Here is a 17,953-nt window from a genome sequence, read left to right on the forward strand (position 1 = left end):
ACTGGAACAGTTTTTGGAGTGGAGGTGCTCTCATCCTGTCCACGCCCCTCACCACCTCCTAGAGCTGGGACCGGGAGCAGGGCTATGGCTCCAGGAGGGAGGGATGCGGACAGGGGTAAGGTGGCAGAGGCTGGGGCCACAGCTAGGGGCATGGGGCTGACGGCTGGGACCCCGGGTGAGGGACTGGTGGCCGGGACCCCACATGCGGGGCCAGCAGCTGGGACCCCGCATGTGGGGCCAGCGGCCAAGCAGGACCCGCAGCTGAGCAGGACCCGGGGCCAGCAGCGGAGCCTCTGGGCAGCAGCGGGGCTGACGGCCAGGACCCCAGGCGGCAGGGGCGCGGGACCAGCGGCCGGGATGCCAGGTGCAAAACCTGGGGTTGCTGCAGCATGCCCCTGCACCCCTACTTCCAGTGCCTATGGGAAACCCTGGCTCCAAGGCAGGCTGCCCTGGAGCCTAGGAACGTGAACTTCCCAACAGCCTGCTCTGGGCTCCTGGGGATTATCTACTGAAATCCCGGAGAGGTGGGAAGAATGTTCTGATGGAAAAAATAAAAATTTGAATTTTCCAGCAGAAAATGTTGATTTTGCAGGAAGTGAATTTTCCCTCAGAAAATGATTCAAATGGGAAATTCTTGACCAGCTCTAACGGTACGCAGTTCCTTTCCTTCCTTCATGTTAACAGTGTTGCACATTATCCCATGTCTTCCCCCTCCCAGTTGTCTTTTGACCAAGCAACCCAAATTTTCCTATCTTAAATTTTCCTCATAAATCAGGGCCTCCAAAGGCTCGGTTATTTTTGTTGTTATTCTCTGAACTCCATTCAGTTTATCAAAAGCTTCCTGATAACAACTGAAAGTAATATGCCAGAAAGGACTAACCCTTGCTCTGGGTCCTGATGCCTTTTGAGGTGCCCAGAAATGAATACAGGATCCCAAGCAGGGTCTCACCAGAGCCATAAAGCAGGGATCCCTTTTTGCACTAGGACAAGGACATAACATCTTTAAGAACAGGATGCCCAGAACTGAGTCCAGGTGGCTCCAGTTCAGTAGTGCTGTATGTCTATAGCTAGAGAAGAGTTCTGGATTCTTTCAGGATGAAAAGCACTACATAAATATAACTCATACAGTGCCGCCGCTGGGATTTTTAAATTGACTTTTAAAAGGAGAAAAGTTATATAGCATTTTGATAACTGACACAAGTACTTATAGCAATATAGCAATCCATTCATCAAAGCCTGGCAGTTACCATTTTAAGAGAGATATTTGAGCAAAGGTTTGTGTCCAAAGTTATTTTAAAATGTCAGTGCATACCTATCAGCTCTTGCCAAGTTCATTTTATTTTGTTTTCCTGATGCATCCCTTACTGACAATCACTAGCTCAGCTGACGCACACAGTGGCATTTTCTGTTTGTGTGCAGCTGTCAAATGCCTAGAGATCAACTGAATGCCTTTCACTGGATGAAATCATTGTCAAAGTACAGTAATGTTACTAAAACTTTTGTTGCATATTAAAAAGCAAACATATTTGTAAAGGTCTCTTTTGTAACCAACCAGAAGAATAAGTGTTCAGCGCATTTTTCAGTTGCCATTTTTATTCCCCTATCCCCAGAACTGGAGTGCCTGTTCATTTCAATTAGGATTGTTTTTGGCCCCCCAATGATACAAATGCATATGTACAACTTTATGCACGTGACTTGTCCTAATCACTTCAGTAGAGGTATAAAATTTGTGTTTAGAGATGGTCTCAGACACTTATTTCGGTTTTAGACAAAAGAAGCATCCCATAATCCTCTCCACTGATTTCCATACATACCCTGATAGTTACTGTACAACTTTACATAGGACTAGAAGCACACTATACACTCTGTTTGGGGAATATCGATTTCCTATTTTTGATGTCCTTAAAGGATTTTTTGTGGTTTGTTTTTATACCTTTTCGCTATTTCCTCTTCAAAACCCAGCACAGCCCTGCCCTGCTGTTAGCCCGCTCCTGGTGGCTGATGGGGTAGTCAACAGGCAGACCATGGGCCAAATCCAGACCCCCAGACACTTTTGAACAGACCCTGAAATCTTTTTATTTAATGATCATCCTTTTTTTAAAATTACTTTCTTCTGGAGTCTGGACCTTGACCAAGAAATTTGGACCTTGGCTACCCTTATGGCCAGGGGCACAAGCCAGTGTTGCCAACCCTTGTGACTGCAGCAGGAGTCTGACAGTGCAGAGCTGCTGCCCTGAAAGCGCCAGCGCCGGGAGTCCCCTGATCAGGTGGGAACCTCAGCTAAGATTCCCAATTACTAGACCCCGCGGGGGGGGGGGGGAAGCTCTGCACGAGCAGCTCCTGTCCCGGCTGGGGTTTGACCCCCGCTGATTTGAGCCAGTCCCGTGACATATGGAGAGTCTGCACGTGCCGGGCCGCCGTAGGGCTCGGGAGCCTTGGGGGCGGGGCCAGGCTGGGCGCGCGGGGCTGAGGGAGCCCGCGCTGACTGAGTCTGAGAACAACGCGGGCCCTAGGCCCCCGCCGCGGAAGGGAAGCGGGTGAGGCGGTGGAGGCGCATGCGCGGATGGTAGCAGCCCCTCCCCCATGCTCTGGTCAGTGGCTGGAAGGCGGTGGGCGGGGTGGAGTGTTTCCGGCGCGAAGCTGTGACGCACTCAATCGGCGCCGGGGCCTCTCCGGCGGTCGGTCGGTGGTGGGAGATGGCGGAGTATCTGGCCTCCATCTTCGGCACAGAGAAGGACAAGTGAGTGCCCTGTGCCCGTAGCCGCGCCACCGGCGGCGGCTCAGCGCTCCGGGTACCCTGCAGGGGAGAGATGGCGGGGCTCGGGCTCGTGGCGCCTGTTCATATAATGGGTTTCAACGTGGGGTCTCCCCCCACGGTCCTCGCTGGGTTCTCGCGCCATGGAGCGCGCGTGCGCGCGCCCAGCCTGCGCCGCCGCCGCAGTTTATTGCTTCCCGTCCTGGGGCAGGCGGAGCGGCCTTGGTGATTGGAACGTGGCGGCGCGCGCGCTCCCTCCTGTGGGTGGGAGAGGAAACTGGGCGGCGCGCGCTGCCTCCCAGAGACCAGGCCCGCGCGCGCAGTGGGTAACCGCCGTGTGGGGAAGCGGAGCTAACTGTCCCCGCGCCAAGTGGGCTGCGCGCGACAGAGAGCCTTTCCACGCGCTTATTCGACGATCCCCATGGGGAGCCGGCCCGGACACCTCCGCATTCGGGGGGAGGGAGGGGAACACTCTGTGCGCGCGGAGCAGCGCCCCACGTGCTCTCCCGCGCTCCCCCTGGCGGTCAGAGTCTGCCGTCGTGCTGCGGGCACGCGCTCTGGGGCGCGCCTCCCGCCGGGCGGGTCCTCGTGTCCCGGGTTGGAGCCGTGAACAATTGGGGATGGGGCCCAGCGCCCCGCCGAGGGCTCCTTTCAAAGTCTGCTCAAGCTAGTAGCTCCCTTCCCCGCACCGCCCTCTATAGAGCCTCCTCCTCGACACCCTGCGGCCGCGTCCATCCAGGTCCTGCTGCTCTGGGTTACAATAGCGAAAACGACCCTCCCGGCTCTGCTGTTGCTTTGCTGCTCGTGAAGCTCTGATCAGTAAAGGCCCTGGAGCCGTTACATTAGTGCTCCTGAATGAGCACAGCATCCTCGTTACACTTGATTGATGTCTGGAAGATTCATTTTTGCAAACTCGACGGCCAGCAGTTTTGCTTGTTTGTTTAGCTTTGCTCTTAAAAACAAGCTTAGGTTCTGTAGAAATGGGTGATGCCGTTGATTCTGTCATTGCCCAAGTGGATTTTTGATGGCTCATGGTCATCCTTCTGTCAGAAAATGAGGGTATGTGGCTTTTGAATTTTGCTAATGTTGCTGCCTACTTGATGGAATGGATTGATGTTAATCGTGCAAGCATTTTTGATCCCTTTAGGGACTGCACATGATTCCCTCCCCTACCCCCACATCAGTCCCATTCATCCTCTGTGAGGAGAACTGAAAATGAAACTTTGAAATTGTCACTGAGTTGAAATTGTTGAGGATATTATGAATTATTAGAGGTTTTGTAGTTAGGCTTTTAGCTTTGGATTTGGAGTGAACTCAGTATTCTGTTTTCTTTTCTTTTTTCTGAGACATGCATCTGAAGGTATGTCTACACTACAAGTACTGCTATAGTGTAGACACATACTATAGCAATGGAAGAGGTTTTTCCATCGCAGTTATATAGTGGTCACCAACCCTTCGATCGTGATGGACTGGTCGATCCTGGAGCCTCTGCCAGTCGATCATGATCTCCGGGCCTCTAAAAGTCCAGTGGCACAGCAGGTGCCTGCATTGGCCCCACGCCGCTCCTGGAAGTGGCTTGCTGCCGGCAAGTCTCTTTTGCAGTGGAGGAAGGGGCCGGTTAGCCAGCCACTTCCGGGAGTGGGGTGGGGCCAGGGCAGGCAGGTAGCCTGCCTGATCCCTGCTGCGCTGCCGACTAGGAGCCGCCTGTGGTAAGCGCCTCCCGGACGAAGCCTGCACCTCACACCCTCTCTTGCACCGTAACCCCCAGCCTTAAGCCCCCTCCTGCACCCAAACTTCCTCCCAGAGCTTGGACCCCTCACTCCTGCACCCCTGCCCCAGGCTTAGCCTGGAGCTCCCTTCCACACTCCAAATCCCTTGGCCCCAGCCCAGAGCCTGCACCCCCTCCCACACCCCAACCCCCTGCCCCAGCCCACTGAAAGTGAGTGAGGGTGGGGGAGAGCGAGTGACAGAGGGAGGGGGGGAATGGAGTAAGCAGGGCCTCAAGGAAGGGGTTGGGTAGATCCTGGGTTGATCTTAAATTCAAAACGTGATCTTGTGCATAAAAAGGTTGGAGACCACTGCTGTAATATATCCATCTCTGAGGGTTGTCTACACTTAAAATGCTGCAGCAGCAAAACTGCACTGATGCAGCTGTACTACTGGAGCACTTCAGTGAAGATGCTACCTACAACGATGGGAGGGGTCTTCTCCTGTTGGTGTAGGTAATCCACCACAAGAGGGTGGTAACTGTCAACAGGAGATGCCCTCCCATCAACATAGTGCATAGGAAGTTAGGTTGGTATAACTGTGTCACTCAGGGGTGTGCGTTTTCTACACCCCTGAGCCACGTAGTTATACCGACATAAGTTGCTAGTGTAGACTGGTGGTTCTCAACCAGGGGCACACATGTTACTGGGGGTATGCAGCAGTCTTCCAGGGGGTACATCAAATCATCTACATATTTTCCTAGTTTTACAACAGGCTATATAAAAAGCACTAGCGAAGTCAGTACAAACTAAAATTTAATACAAAATGAGAAAGTAAGCAGTTTGTCAGAAGTGCGCTGTGACACTTCTGTATTTTTATGTCTAATTTTGTAAACAAATAGTTTTTAAGTGAGGTGAAATTTGGGGGTTCACAAGACAAATCAGAGTCCTGAAAGGGGTACAGTAGTCTGGAAAGGTTGAGAGCCACTGTAGACCAAACTTGAGAGGCAGTGGCTGGGTTGATGGGAGAATTCTCCCATCTGTGATTACAGTGAGGGTTAGAAACAACAAGGAGTCTGGTGGCACCTTAAAGACTAACAGATTTATTTGGGCATAAGCTTTCGTGGGTAAAAACCTCACTTCTTCGGATGCATAGAGTGAGGGTTAGGTCAACCTAGCTACATTGCTCAGGGCTGTGAAAAGTTTTGTGCTAAATCAACCTAAATTCTAGGTGTAGGCCAGGTGTGAATTAGAATATAATCTTTAATGTGTGCTGAATGTTTCATGCTGTGATCTGGTGATAGAAGTTGCTGCCTAGAAGCCCAAATGTACAGTTGAACACCCTTCAGATTTCTTCCATGCCTGTAATTGTGACTGCAAAGTGGAATTTATTAAAATCATTGGTGTCAACATGCAACATGTGTTATGCACAGCCCATTAGAATTAAGTGCTTTTCACTCTGTTCCTCTGTCTGTTCTTTGCAGCTGGAGCTACAATGTGAAATTTACCAATTATTTAAGTTCTGCTTTTTAGTCGCTGTAGTGAACATACCACAGTTAAGGTGTGTGTGTCGGGGGGGGGACAGTGGGGACATAGCCAGTAAACAAGTTGGTTTCCTTTTCAGCTCGACAAAAGGAAATATGAAGGAATTATTGTAAATTGTGAGTGTATGGATAAAGAAAAGTAAATTGAGACAAAAGCAAGGTTATGCTTTGTGTATGCATATAGCACTTATTGGCAGTTTTCACTCTCCTTGCTCTCTGTACTATCTAGAGCCTGTGCTTACTTTTCATAACCAAGGTAAATAAGTCCTGTTCTCATTGGTTCATGGGCAGTTTATGCTACTGTGGTACAAATTACCTCTTGATGATAAAGAGAAATAGTCAAGGCTAGGTCTAGCAGTTGTTTGCATTTGTGAAATTAGAAATTCTATGTGTTCAGTTTGTATGTTTCATTGGGAGCCAGCAGGGCATTGAACTGTGTGTTGGAGGCTGCAGGGAGAGAGGGGAGCTATGATAGTGGAGTCTGTCTTCCTGTGCTGGGAATCACACCTCCCAGCTGCAGTGTAGACATCCCTTAACTGTCAACTATTTAACTGTTGACTGTTTTAGCTGGTGGGATGGGACTGAAGCTGACTGAGAGGGAGGAAAGAATTAGGGCTTGCCTGGATGAAGAGAGAGAGAGGAAGGGGAGAAATGAAAGGATGAGGAAGGAGGAGAAACAAATGGAAAAAATAGTGGTTACAGGTGAGAATATTTTCCCACTGACTGATGCTGAATGTAACAAGGTACTGAATAAGTACACTTAAGTACTTTAGATTGCAGCTGCTCTGTGTGCTTTTGATTGTCCTGGAGTTCAGCAGATCTCTCAGGTCACGGATGAGGGGGAATCAGTATAAACTAACCAGTTCCATTACTGTCTTGGACTTTATTGGTTTGATTGACCTATGTAATTGTGCGTTAAAGTTAAGTTGATAGTGTGCATTTTATGTTAAATGCTAATTGCATATTAATATTCTCTTGCCTTGTATTTCCATAAACTAATTATCTCTTGTTTTTTACTTGCAGAGTCAACTGTTCATTTTATTTCAAAATTGGAGCTTGCCGTCACGGGGACAGATGTTCTCGATTGCACAATAAACCAACATTTAGCCAGGTTTGTTCCCTCTTGTAGAATTTATGTACATATCTCTTTAAATGTAGGTTCTAAGCACTTCAAATGAATAATTACCATATCCAGAATTAACTGAGGCCAAAAAACTTTGTGTTTTTTCTGGGGAGGGAGTGTTTTTTCCTCCATTTTCCTCCCCCAGCATTTATAATGGTCTCCTATCTCCCTAATGGTTGCAGGGAGCAATGCTGTTGTAAGCTTGTCTATAGTAGAGACCAAACAGTGCTAACTGTAAGGTGTGTGCTTTCTCAGAGATGTTTAGGCACTTAAACCATCCTAGATTGATTACATCACAAACAATGGCAGCATGTTCTACCCATCCCAAATGTGAGAACTTCCAAGATTTTTTTTTTTTTTTAAAGCAAATTTGCTTCCTTATCTGACATGGTCAGAAGAGATTCCCCCGCCCCTTCGTGATCTTTGGCCTAGGCTAAAAGTGTTAGCGGTCACTTGCTTAGCCCATTGAGTGTGGAAGAATTGCTTCTCTACCTTAGCTGCTTAAGGATATACAACAATTGGCTCTACATATTGTCCAGTCTGTGGCTGGTTAAATGTTACTTGTGAAATGAGGAATGGATTTAGGCTAAAAAGAGAGGGGCATTGATTGACATGTATTTTTGATTTGTTAGCACTACAGTTCTCTCAAAGAACATCTTCCATGCTCCTGGAAAATTTCCACATTTAAATTCCAACTTACATTTACTTTGTTTTCTATCATTGCTGATTGTCAAGATATGCAGGTAAAGAGATGATTTCTCATTTAATAAATTATTTTTAGTGGTTAGGAAAGCTCCTGCATTTCCAGCTATTTAGCCACAGAAATGCAGTATATGCAACAGTGGAAGTGCCTTGCTAATATGCCTTAACCGTGACCTGGAGAGACCGCTTGTAATATCTCGTCTACAATAGAGTTCTCCCATTTTAAGAAGCTGCTTTAAAATTCCTCTTGCAAACATAGCTATGCTAATGAGTGGTCAGAAACCATGTATTTTTAAAAGCTGTTTTAATATTACAATATGGATTCATAGAAATGTAGGGCTGGAAGGGGCCTGAGAAAGTCACGTCCGGCTCCCTGTGCTGAGGGAGGACCACATAAACTTTAGACCATCCCTGACAGGTATTTATCAAATCTGTTCTTAAAAACATCCAATGAGTGGGATTCCACAACCTCTTGGAAGCCTATTCCAGAGTTTAACTACCATTCTAGTTAGAAAGTATTTCCTAATACCGAACCTAAATCTCCCTTGCTACAGATTAAGCCCATTACTTCTTGTCCTACCAGAGACATGGAGAAAAGTTGATCTTATTCCACTTTTTAACAGCCCTTCACATATTTGAAGACTGATTTCAGGTCCCCCCTCAGTCTTCTTTTCTCAAAACTAAACATGCCGAGTGTTTCTTGACCATTTTCCTCAGATGTCAGCTTTCTAAACTTTTTATCACTTCGGTTGTTCACCTATGGACTCTCTCCAATTTGTACACATTTCCTATATTGTAGCACCCAGAGCTAGACACAGTATTCCAGCTGAGGCCTCAACAGTGCCAAGTATAGTGGGACAGTTACCTCCTATGTCTTATATATTTGACACTCCTGTTCGTACACCCCAGAATATTAGCCTTTTTCATGGCTGTTTTTCGCAACTGTTAAGTCATATTCAATTTGTGATCTACTATAACCCCCATCCTTCTCAACAGCACTACCATCTACACAGTTATTCCCCATTTTGTAGTTGTGCGTTTGATTTTTCCTTCCCAAGTGAAGTACTTATCTTTGTTAAATTTCCTCTTGTTGAATTCAGACCAGTTCTCCAATTTGTCCGGGTTTTTTTAATTCTAATCCTGTCTTTCAAAGTGCTTGCAACTCCCCCAACCTTGATGTCATCTGTAAACTTTAAAGCATATTCTCCACTCCATTATCCAAGTTATGAATGAAAGTGTTAAATAGTCCTAGATCCAGGACTAACTCCTGAGGTACCCCACTGGATATGCCCTCCTGGTTTGACAGCGAACCACTTATAACTACTCTTTGAGTACGGTCTTTCAACCAGGTGTGCACTCGCCTCATAGTAATTTCATCCAGGCCACATTTCCCTAGTTTTCTTATGAGCGTGCCATGCGGGACTGCGTCAAAAATGTTAGTAAAATCAAGATACATCATAGCTACTGCTTCCCTCTATCCACAAGTCCAGTAATCCTGTCAAAGATGAAAATTAGGTTGATTTGGCATGATTTGTTCTTGACAAATCCATGCTAGCTATTCCTTATAACCCTGTTATCCTCTAGATGATTACAAATTTGTTTAGTATATGTGGGTTAGCGCAGGCCTAGTTGTAGGGAGACTTGGGTTCGATTCCTAACTCTTTCACTGATTTCCTGTAACAACACATCTAATAGATACTTGCCATCCATGCTGTCTGGCTTAAACATGTTTTCAGAAATCACTTTTTAAACCTGAGTTTAAAAGTAATTGTTTCGATAACCTGGACCAGCAATTTTCTCTCTGGCAATTTAGTCCTTGTTTAGCTGATGTCAGTTGAAGTGAACTGCTGGGCTTGACAGGGTCATGTTGTGAAGTCACAGTCTAGTGTGTGTGTGTGTGGCATTGGACTTTACACACAAGCTGGATTGTGATGTCACTAGTGAATCTGACGTGATAATAGGTTAATTATGGAAGACTTTGTGCAAATATTGGTAATCAGCTGTGATAGAAAATTGAGGAACAGATCTTATTAATAGAGAGCTATTGCCATGGTTATATTTTATTGTGTTGCCACCACTGGTGCAGGTATTGGTTTGGTTGATGTGTTAGTAAAATCAGTATATGATTTAAATGTAATTTAACAGGTTCTAATCTCTTGGTGGCATCAAAAAACAAAAGTGTTGCACCAGTTAAATTCAATTGGGGATGAAAGTTCATGCAAACTAACATTAAACTTGTATATTAAGTAATTAAATCTAAATCTCTTTGAGCTGATTACAGTTATATGGACATTGGAATTTTATGTAATATTAGTTTACTAACTTAAACATGGTTTGTTTTTTCAGACAACTTGATTTTAAGAAGAACGGTACAAATGTAAGGTTTCAAGCCTGCCTGGTCTAATTCTTCAAGTAAAAAGCAGAAGGGCTAAAAGGATATTGATCTTTATTGAAGGATCGGAAAACGTGAACATTTAAAACTATTATATTATTTAAACAGAAATTCCACCAAGAAACTGCTTGATGAGACAGTAGCGGGTATCTAGTTGATATTTGAAAAACTTGATATCTGAGGCAACAGTTTAAAGACTTTACAGCATCACATGCTATGTACTGTGCACTGATACAAAGGCAGCTTTTCGAGGCTTACAGTAGTGAATTTGGTTTAAATTAAGATAAATTTGGATATCTGCATAACTGAGCAGCTTGAAGTGCAAGGTGACATTGTACTTATGACACAAGATGTCATACACTTACTTCAAATAAACAGTTTCAGTAAATATACTTGGGACAATTCACTAGGGAAACCAAACACAGCTCTTTCTTGGTGGTTAATTTAAAACTGTTTTCATAATATGATGGTTTGGATGCAGTTTCAGAAGATACTCTGCAAATACAAAAGGAAATATCTTATGAATAGTTGTCTCTTTGCAATTGTCTGTTATATGCACAGCAGCCAGTAGAATTCCCCTTTTTATTTTTTTTCCCCGCAGACCATCTTGATTCAAAACATCTATCGTAATCCCCAAAACAGTGCACAGACGGCTGACGGCTCACACTGTAAGTCCCACAGTTGGAGAAATTTTTTTAAAGAATGGTGTTAAAGAGCCCACTCATAATTATGAGAAAATAATGTTGGCTTCTGAGCTGCTGACATAAAGCTGTTGCAAACAGGACAAGTGATGGAACTCTTCTTGCGCATATATCAAGAACTTGGTAAATGTACGTGTTTATAAAGTGCAGAAAGTGACTTTTATAAAAAGATAAACTAATTGGACTTCCTTGATTCAAAATCATTTGCACAGTTCATGAGCATTACATCCTGTAACTGTTAAGCCCTGTCACTTATTGTTGCATTCATTTTTTTTAAATGATTACTTTGCAAGCATTTCTCAAATTCTTGATATAATATGAAAACTTAGGTATATTTATAATATACGGTAAGTTGCCCAAAATCATGCATTTTATTTCACCTTTCCTTTCTTTAGGAAATGGAGATTTCATGTTATACCATGATTACTGTGTTATACATTAGAGTCTGTGCTGGTTTTAGTATGTTTTGAGGGGTTGTTTTATTCACTAATTGTTCAATAAGGCCAAAATCAAACATCTGAGTATGCTGATACCTTACATGTTACAGCTGTTACTATGACACTTGGATACCATTCATTATATTGGAAACTTTTTTTGATTGAACTCCATGTAAACACCTCAATTGTAATGGAGGTGAGCAAAGTAACTGTTAAAGTAAAAATACAGTAATCGAGTATCATGAGATCTCTATTGCTTTACAGTGTTAGGTTGGTTCAGAAAGGTCACCAGCTAAGTGAAAATTTCCCCTCTTGGGAGAAAATAACTACCTCTCTTTCAGCACTGAGACTCGGCTAAAGCGATCACCAAAAGGAAACCAGTTTCGTGTTAAATTTCTTTTCCATAATATAAAGTTGTTGCGTTTTGTATTTCAGACCATTGCCCTCTTGAACATTTACCGTAACCCTCAAAACTCTTCCCAGTCTGCTGACGGTTTGCGCTGTAAGTTCATACAAGTTCCTTCACTGGTTCCCTGGGCTTGATTGTCAGAGCTCAGTGTCGACTTAAGCTGGTCTACCATTTTAGTTTAATGGATCAAACTGCCCACGCTTCATAAAATGTGTCAACAATTTTTTGTCCTTTTCACACACACCCTCCCCCCACACACAAGAATTTGTTTAAGAGAAATTGGATATTTGTCCATTATATCAAAAGTGGTTGAATTGGGAACCCCTGTAAAGCAGTCTTGATCCACTGCTGTCTCCTTTTCCCCCTTCTTCCCCTCTGCCACTTGCCTGCATCCTAGACATATTTTTGCTGTATGTTTTAAAGGTATGCATTAGACTTCGCTGCTCAAAAAGCAGGACAGTCACACATTAACTTAATCCATAACATGTTTCCCATCATTATGTTAATGTTGAGAGCACTCAAATTTGGAACTTTAAGACTGCTTGCAAAAATATTTGTCCTAGGCTAATGATGCAGCTCCCATTTAGTGACTACTTTAGAAGATAAAAATAGACTGACAAATGCTACTCTTCTGCAGCTGTCCTTTTGGATAAGTGCATGTTGAAAATTCTCCCTTACTTTGAAAATTCAAATTCCAGAACTAAGTTACATATTTTCATAGTAGGAAATAATTTTAAAAGTACACTTGGGGAAAGGAAGCAGTTTGGATATTGTTATGAACTAATTTCTTAACTCTTCTGTAGTTAGGAAATGGGCAAAAAGTCTCGTACTGTGCATCATGACAGAAGTTAAATGACTGAGATTGTCAATTTGTGACTACTGATCTGTCATTACGATTGAACCAATGACACTAGTAGAAAAAGACGTTAAGGGCTTTAGAACTAAAAAGATGGGTGTTATTTTTCTAATATTTTATAACAAATTGAACATTGAGCATGTGGTGGTAAAGTTTTGTTCAGTTATTACTTTTTTAACTGCTGGATCATAGACTAGTTTGGATTAGTTACCAGCTAAGTTCCCTGTATGGCCGTGCAGCAGCCTATTTAGCATCGCACAGGTGTTCAGGGAACCCTCCCTCCCCCAGCCCCAACCTTGTCCGGCCCCCAGCCTGCTGGGCTGGGGCGGCTCCCTGGCCCCAACTATGCCATAGCCTGGACCTGCTGCGGCCGGGGCTCCCCTACCCCAGCCCGAATCCGGGCAGGGCAGCATGGCATGAACCAGGGTGGCAGTCCTTGAATCTAGCTTCAGCCTGGGCCTGTCACGGCCAGGATAACGCTCCCTGACCTAGCACCGGCCAGACCTGTGGGGGCCAGAGGTGGGGTGCCTATCCTGTGGCCCCAGCCCCCCAGACACTCCCCTCCCCCCCCCCCTCCAGGTGCTGCTGTGGGGAGAGAGGGCTGGGGGGAGTACTGTCTTCCTGCTGTAGCCCCAGAGCACTCTCCTGCACCCCAAATCCCTCATCTCTGGCCCCACCCCAGAGCCCTCACACCCCTGCACCCCAACCCTCTGCCCCAGCCCTGAGCCCCCTCCCACTCTCCAAACCCTTGCCTGCAGCCCACCACATGAATTTTGTTGTGTGCACCAAAATGAAGGTTATGTGTCACACACCACCTCCATATTGGTGCACATAACAAAATTCATTCCACACATGGGTGGGAACAATTAGAGGGAACACTGGTTACCAGTATTTAATTAGACAACATTCTATTGTATGAAATCAAATACTAATTTCAGAGTGAAATGTGATTCATAAGATAAACAACTTATAGGATAGCATAAACAGCATATCTTATAACAAAACTAATGCACTTGATTAGATCGACTTGACACTTAATGTCAGTTGTCAAACTGGGGCTTTTCTTTAGAAGTAGAATGTTGCTTATGAAGTTTGTATGGGTTTATAAAGTTCTGTTGGCCTATAGGCTTTTTGTTATAGATGTTTACGGTGTTACTATCTGTGTATTGCTAAAAATATGCAGTTGGATGTTGGGTACTTCCTACACATCAGCTAAATTCTCAGTGAGCTGGTAACTAATTTGCACAGAATTAAAGTTGCTTGGTTTGCCGTGCAGCTGTTTAGACTTTATTTGCCCAGACCCTCCTGGAGTTTGCAGGAGTCTTTAGGTAAACAGATTCTCCAAACTAGAATTGGATATTAATATTTAAACTTTAGTTTGTCTTGATAGATGGGTAATTGTATAACAGAGCCTAACTATACCTGGTATGGTAGAGTTATAGCTCTATTTTATCAATGGGTGTGCTGAAACCCTCCCCATATCTTTTCAGCTTTGTCCCTATTTAAATACTGCATATATTCTTAATGGGTAGCTATTTAATGTTGTTGCTTTACTATTTTCCTCTCCATTGTTGTCATAGAAGATTAATGTTAATTTTGACCAGTAATAGTCTTGATTTTATCTAGTAGTTGGGCTTCTCAAGGTTCAGACACTGGTAGCCCTGGAACTTGAATGTTTGTGAAGTCTGTGTATGATGCTTACCCTTTCCACCTTAGAGGGACACTCTCGAGTACTTCCAATTTCTTTACATTTCTTTTTATAATCTTAGTTTTACAGTGGAATGTCCGTATCAGTTTTCAGCACTTTCCCATTTGGTAAACTTTGATCATGCCCCTTTCTTCCAATGGAGCCCAAACTGATGGGTTTTTTTTAAATCACTCAGATGTTAGTGTGCTATCATTGTTGATGTTGGCACAGCCCTGGGAATATGGTTAGTTATTAAACTGTCTCTATGTAGTGAATGTTGACTAAATGTTTAGGAGTTTTTTTAAATTGCTGCATAGGCAAGGGTCTCTTGAAAAGCAAACATGTTGAATCTGGAAGGTCAAATATCTTGAGCCTAAACTACTTGACCAGTGTCCCTTTAACCTTATAGAGAAAAATTGTCCATAGTTCCACGAAGCTTAGGTAGCTTGATTGGTTAATATTAAGCATCTTTCAGTAAAGATGAAAAGCTGTTCTAAATGGCATGATTTGCACTGTGATCCAGAAATGACTGGGTTCAGAGCACCTGTTTTTGCACAGCGACTGAGGCAAATAAACATAGCTTTATTGGATCATCCTCCTGTCATATTGCAGGTTTTGCTCAGTAAAGCAATGGTGTTGCATTTTAAAGGTTAAAACATTGTTCTTGCATGAAGTGCCACATCTATTTTAAAGCTACTCTACTTGATCGTAATAAAGCCATTTAACTGAAGACTTAATCTGGCTTTAATATATATGACTTATTAAATAAAATGTATGGTAAAATGGTGTAGAACTGAAAATATCTATTGTAATTTATTTTGCTATACTTAATACTTCGAAAAATGAGCAAAATTTTAATTTACATTAGTTTTTTAGCAGCAGGCAAGCAGCACTCACCTGCAAAGGCCAGCTAGGGGCATGAATATGATCTAATGTGAATATATGGCCAGCCTCTCTCGCATTTAAAAAAAAAAAAAAAATTCTGCAGTATTACAGAAAGATAAATTGGCATTAAAAATAAAATGGAGAAATGCTTTCTACCACAAAGCCACATAGTTTCACTCTTTACTGAGGGAACAAGAAAAGCGTATCTTGTATTCTGAACAAATTCAATGGATCACGATGAGCTGCAGTTTTAATCACATCAGTGATTTCTCAAACTAGTGTATTTATACTGGAGGAGTGAACATCTTTAAACAAAGCTCCGCCTTTAGGAAGAGAAATCTTAATAATCATCATGCTTTAAAATAGTTAACGTGACAAAGCACTTGCCTTCTGTGTAGGTAAACCATTGGCAGATAGAGGGTGGGGTTCTACATTTAATTATTCACATTTCAAAGTAAATCCTTTCCCCTTAAATTTGGCATGTACCATTTGGATGCTGATTAAAACTTGTCTTGATTTGACCATATTAGTATCACGTACTGAGATATTCCTTTCTTTTGGGACTCAAAGCTGCTCAGTTATTTTTAATACTCCTTAATGGTTAACTACATGGCATCTCTTATGCTTCGGTAGATGACTACTTCTGTTCTCTAAAATATATTTTGTAGTATGTTCAGAGTCTTGTCATTCAAATATTGATTCTAATCAGTATGACTCTTGGAATTTGCAGGTGCTGTGAGCGATGTTGAAATGCAGGAACATTATGATGAATTCTTTGAGGTATGTTGAAATTCACTGTTTAAAATGTATTATATTCTTCAAAGGCAAACATATAAAGTTTAGTTGGTGGCAGTGAAAAATTACAAAAATAAACTTTCCAGCTAATCCTTGATGGGACCGAAAAAGGAAGACTATAATTCTCTCAGATTTACCACTTCTAATCTGATAAATAGTGCTTTAAATGCACATTACAAGAAACACTCCCTGCCCCAAAGAGTGTACTGTTTAAATGATAATAAGATTGGATGCTGGGAGTGATCAGGGAAGGATGGTGGAGAGGGGAGAAAACCCAAATTAGACATTTGGTTGCTTGACTGAAATGTGTATCCTGTTAGTGTCTAGATATTTTTTGTATAACTTCAGTTTTACATATTAAACATATAGTCCCTGCTGTAGTCTCTATTTAATTTACATATAACTCTATTGTTTATATTAGACCTTGGATTAAGTTTCAAAACAAAATACTATATGGTCTATTTTTGGTGTGTCTCCCATTCTGCTTTTTCCTCACACAGTTGAGTTAAAAAGTATACTTCAGTGTTAGCAAACAATTAATAATTTTTGAAGTGTAGGGTGACCAGACAGCAAGTGTGAAAAATCGGGACGGGGGTAATAGGAGCCTATATAAGAAAAGGACCCAAAAATCGGGACATCTGGTCACCCTAAGTGTAGTAGACTGGAAGATTGGCTTTTCTTTCCAAAAGGCATGGCTTTAGTGTCTTGTATATCTCATTTTCTAAATACAGAAAAGTTACCTTTTAGTTGTGTAGTTAATTACTTTATCCATGTAGTACTCACAGTGTATTAGATATTGTCAATGCACACAGGCTGATACAGTGCCTGCCCAGAAATTTACAGTCTTAGAACAAAAATGTATGAAGGGTGTTGGGAGAGAGAATAGTCTTCCTGCTTAGTAATGATTAATTGTCTTGTAGATATGTTTAATCCATCTAATTTGCACAATATGTTTTTAATAAATTTCTCTATATTTAGGAGGTCTTCACGGAAATGGAAGAAAAATATGGTGAAGTTGAGGAGATGAACGTTTGTGATAACCTTGGAGATCATCTAGTTGGAAATGTATATGTAAAGGTAAGATACAAAAGCACCTCTGCAATACATCATGAATACAAATTTTCTTTAATATACACAATTAACATTTTCAAAACGTGGCATCTTTATGAAAGTAAATACCTGTACATTGGAGTGGATGTGTGTATGTATGTATGTATGTATATTAGAATCTAAACCAGGCAGAGTGGAAATACATCCCCTTACAGGTGAGTCTGTCTTGTTTTCATGAAGTTTGATCTCACATTTTTAGTTGTGAAGATATTTCACATAGATGAACGGTTGTCTGATTTACATTTGGGCATTGAAATTCAGAGTGGTGAACTATAAAATTGTTAACTTACAAGTGTGATTGTGACATGCTCGATTAAATGTTAATTACTTAGTTGTTGGAGAAGGGCCTGATTGTGTTCAGCAAATGCACTTGAGAGGAGTTTCCATTTAAACAGAATGTCTTGCAATTCCTCTGAAGCCTCTCAGAACAGTCACGCTAGATGGTTTTAAGGAGAAGACTAGAATAGCTGAGTTCAGTTTTGACTTTCATTGTGACCAGGATCAGCTCAGTCCACTCAAGTAAAAAATACTGAACTGTCTTACTGTGTGTTAATTTGTGTGTCAACTGGTTAAACTACAATACAAGTAAATTTTTTTTAAATAAAATTCCAGTCAGTTTTTTTCAGATGTCGCAAGACCGTTACCTTCTTTTATTCTTCCTGTGAAATGTAATAAATAGAATAGTATCGGAGGGGTAGCCGTGTTAGTCTGAATCTGTAAAAAGCAACAGAGGGTCCTGTGGCACCTTTAAGACTAACAGAAGTATTGGGAGCATAAGCTTTCGTGGGTAAGAACCTCACTTCTTCAGATGGCTTATGCTCCCAATACTTCTGTTAGTCTTAAAGGTGCCA

At 42.6% G+C, this 17,953-nt stretch overlaps 1 protein-coding gene across 4 annotated transcripts in view; it reads left to right on the forward strand.

The window, feature by feature from the left end:
* Positions 1-2,665: 2,665 nt before the first annotated feature.
* LOC112119840 (splicing factor U2AF 35 kDa subunit) overlaps positions 2,666-17,953 on the forward strand; it is a 20,293-nt gene continuing 5,005 nt past the window's right edge. Inside the window, exons 1-5 of one of the 4 annotated variants that reach the window (XM_024218666.2) lie at positions 2,666-2,740; positions 7,029-7,116; positions 10,824-10,890; positions 15,928-15,977; positions 16,971-17,069. In XM_024218666.2, the coding sequence (XP_024074434.2) occupies positions 2,697-2,740; positions 7,029-7,116; positions 10,824-10,890; positions 15,928-15,977; positions 16,971-17,069 (348 nt within the window). In that variant the 5' untranslated portion in view covers positions 2,666-2,696. Of the gene's footprint in view, positions 2,741-6,685; positions 6,708-7,028; positions 7,117-10,823; positions 10,891-11,795; positions 11,863-15,927; positions 15,978-16,970; positions 17,070-17,953 lie in introns of those variants that run through there. The other 3 variants (XM_024218656.2, XM_024218688.2, XM_024218677.2) reach the window with 3 other exon arrangements.

Source organism: Terrapene carolina, unplaced genomic scaffold (assembly GCF_002925995.2).
Source record: "Terrapene carolina triunguis isolate 2854851 unplaced genomic scaffold, T_m_triunguis-2.0 Scaffold31, whole genome shotgun sequence".
Lineage (NCBI taxonomy): Eukaryota > Metazoa > Chordata > Testudines > Emydidae > Terrapene > Terrapene triunguis.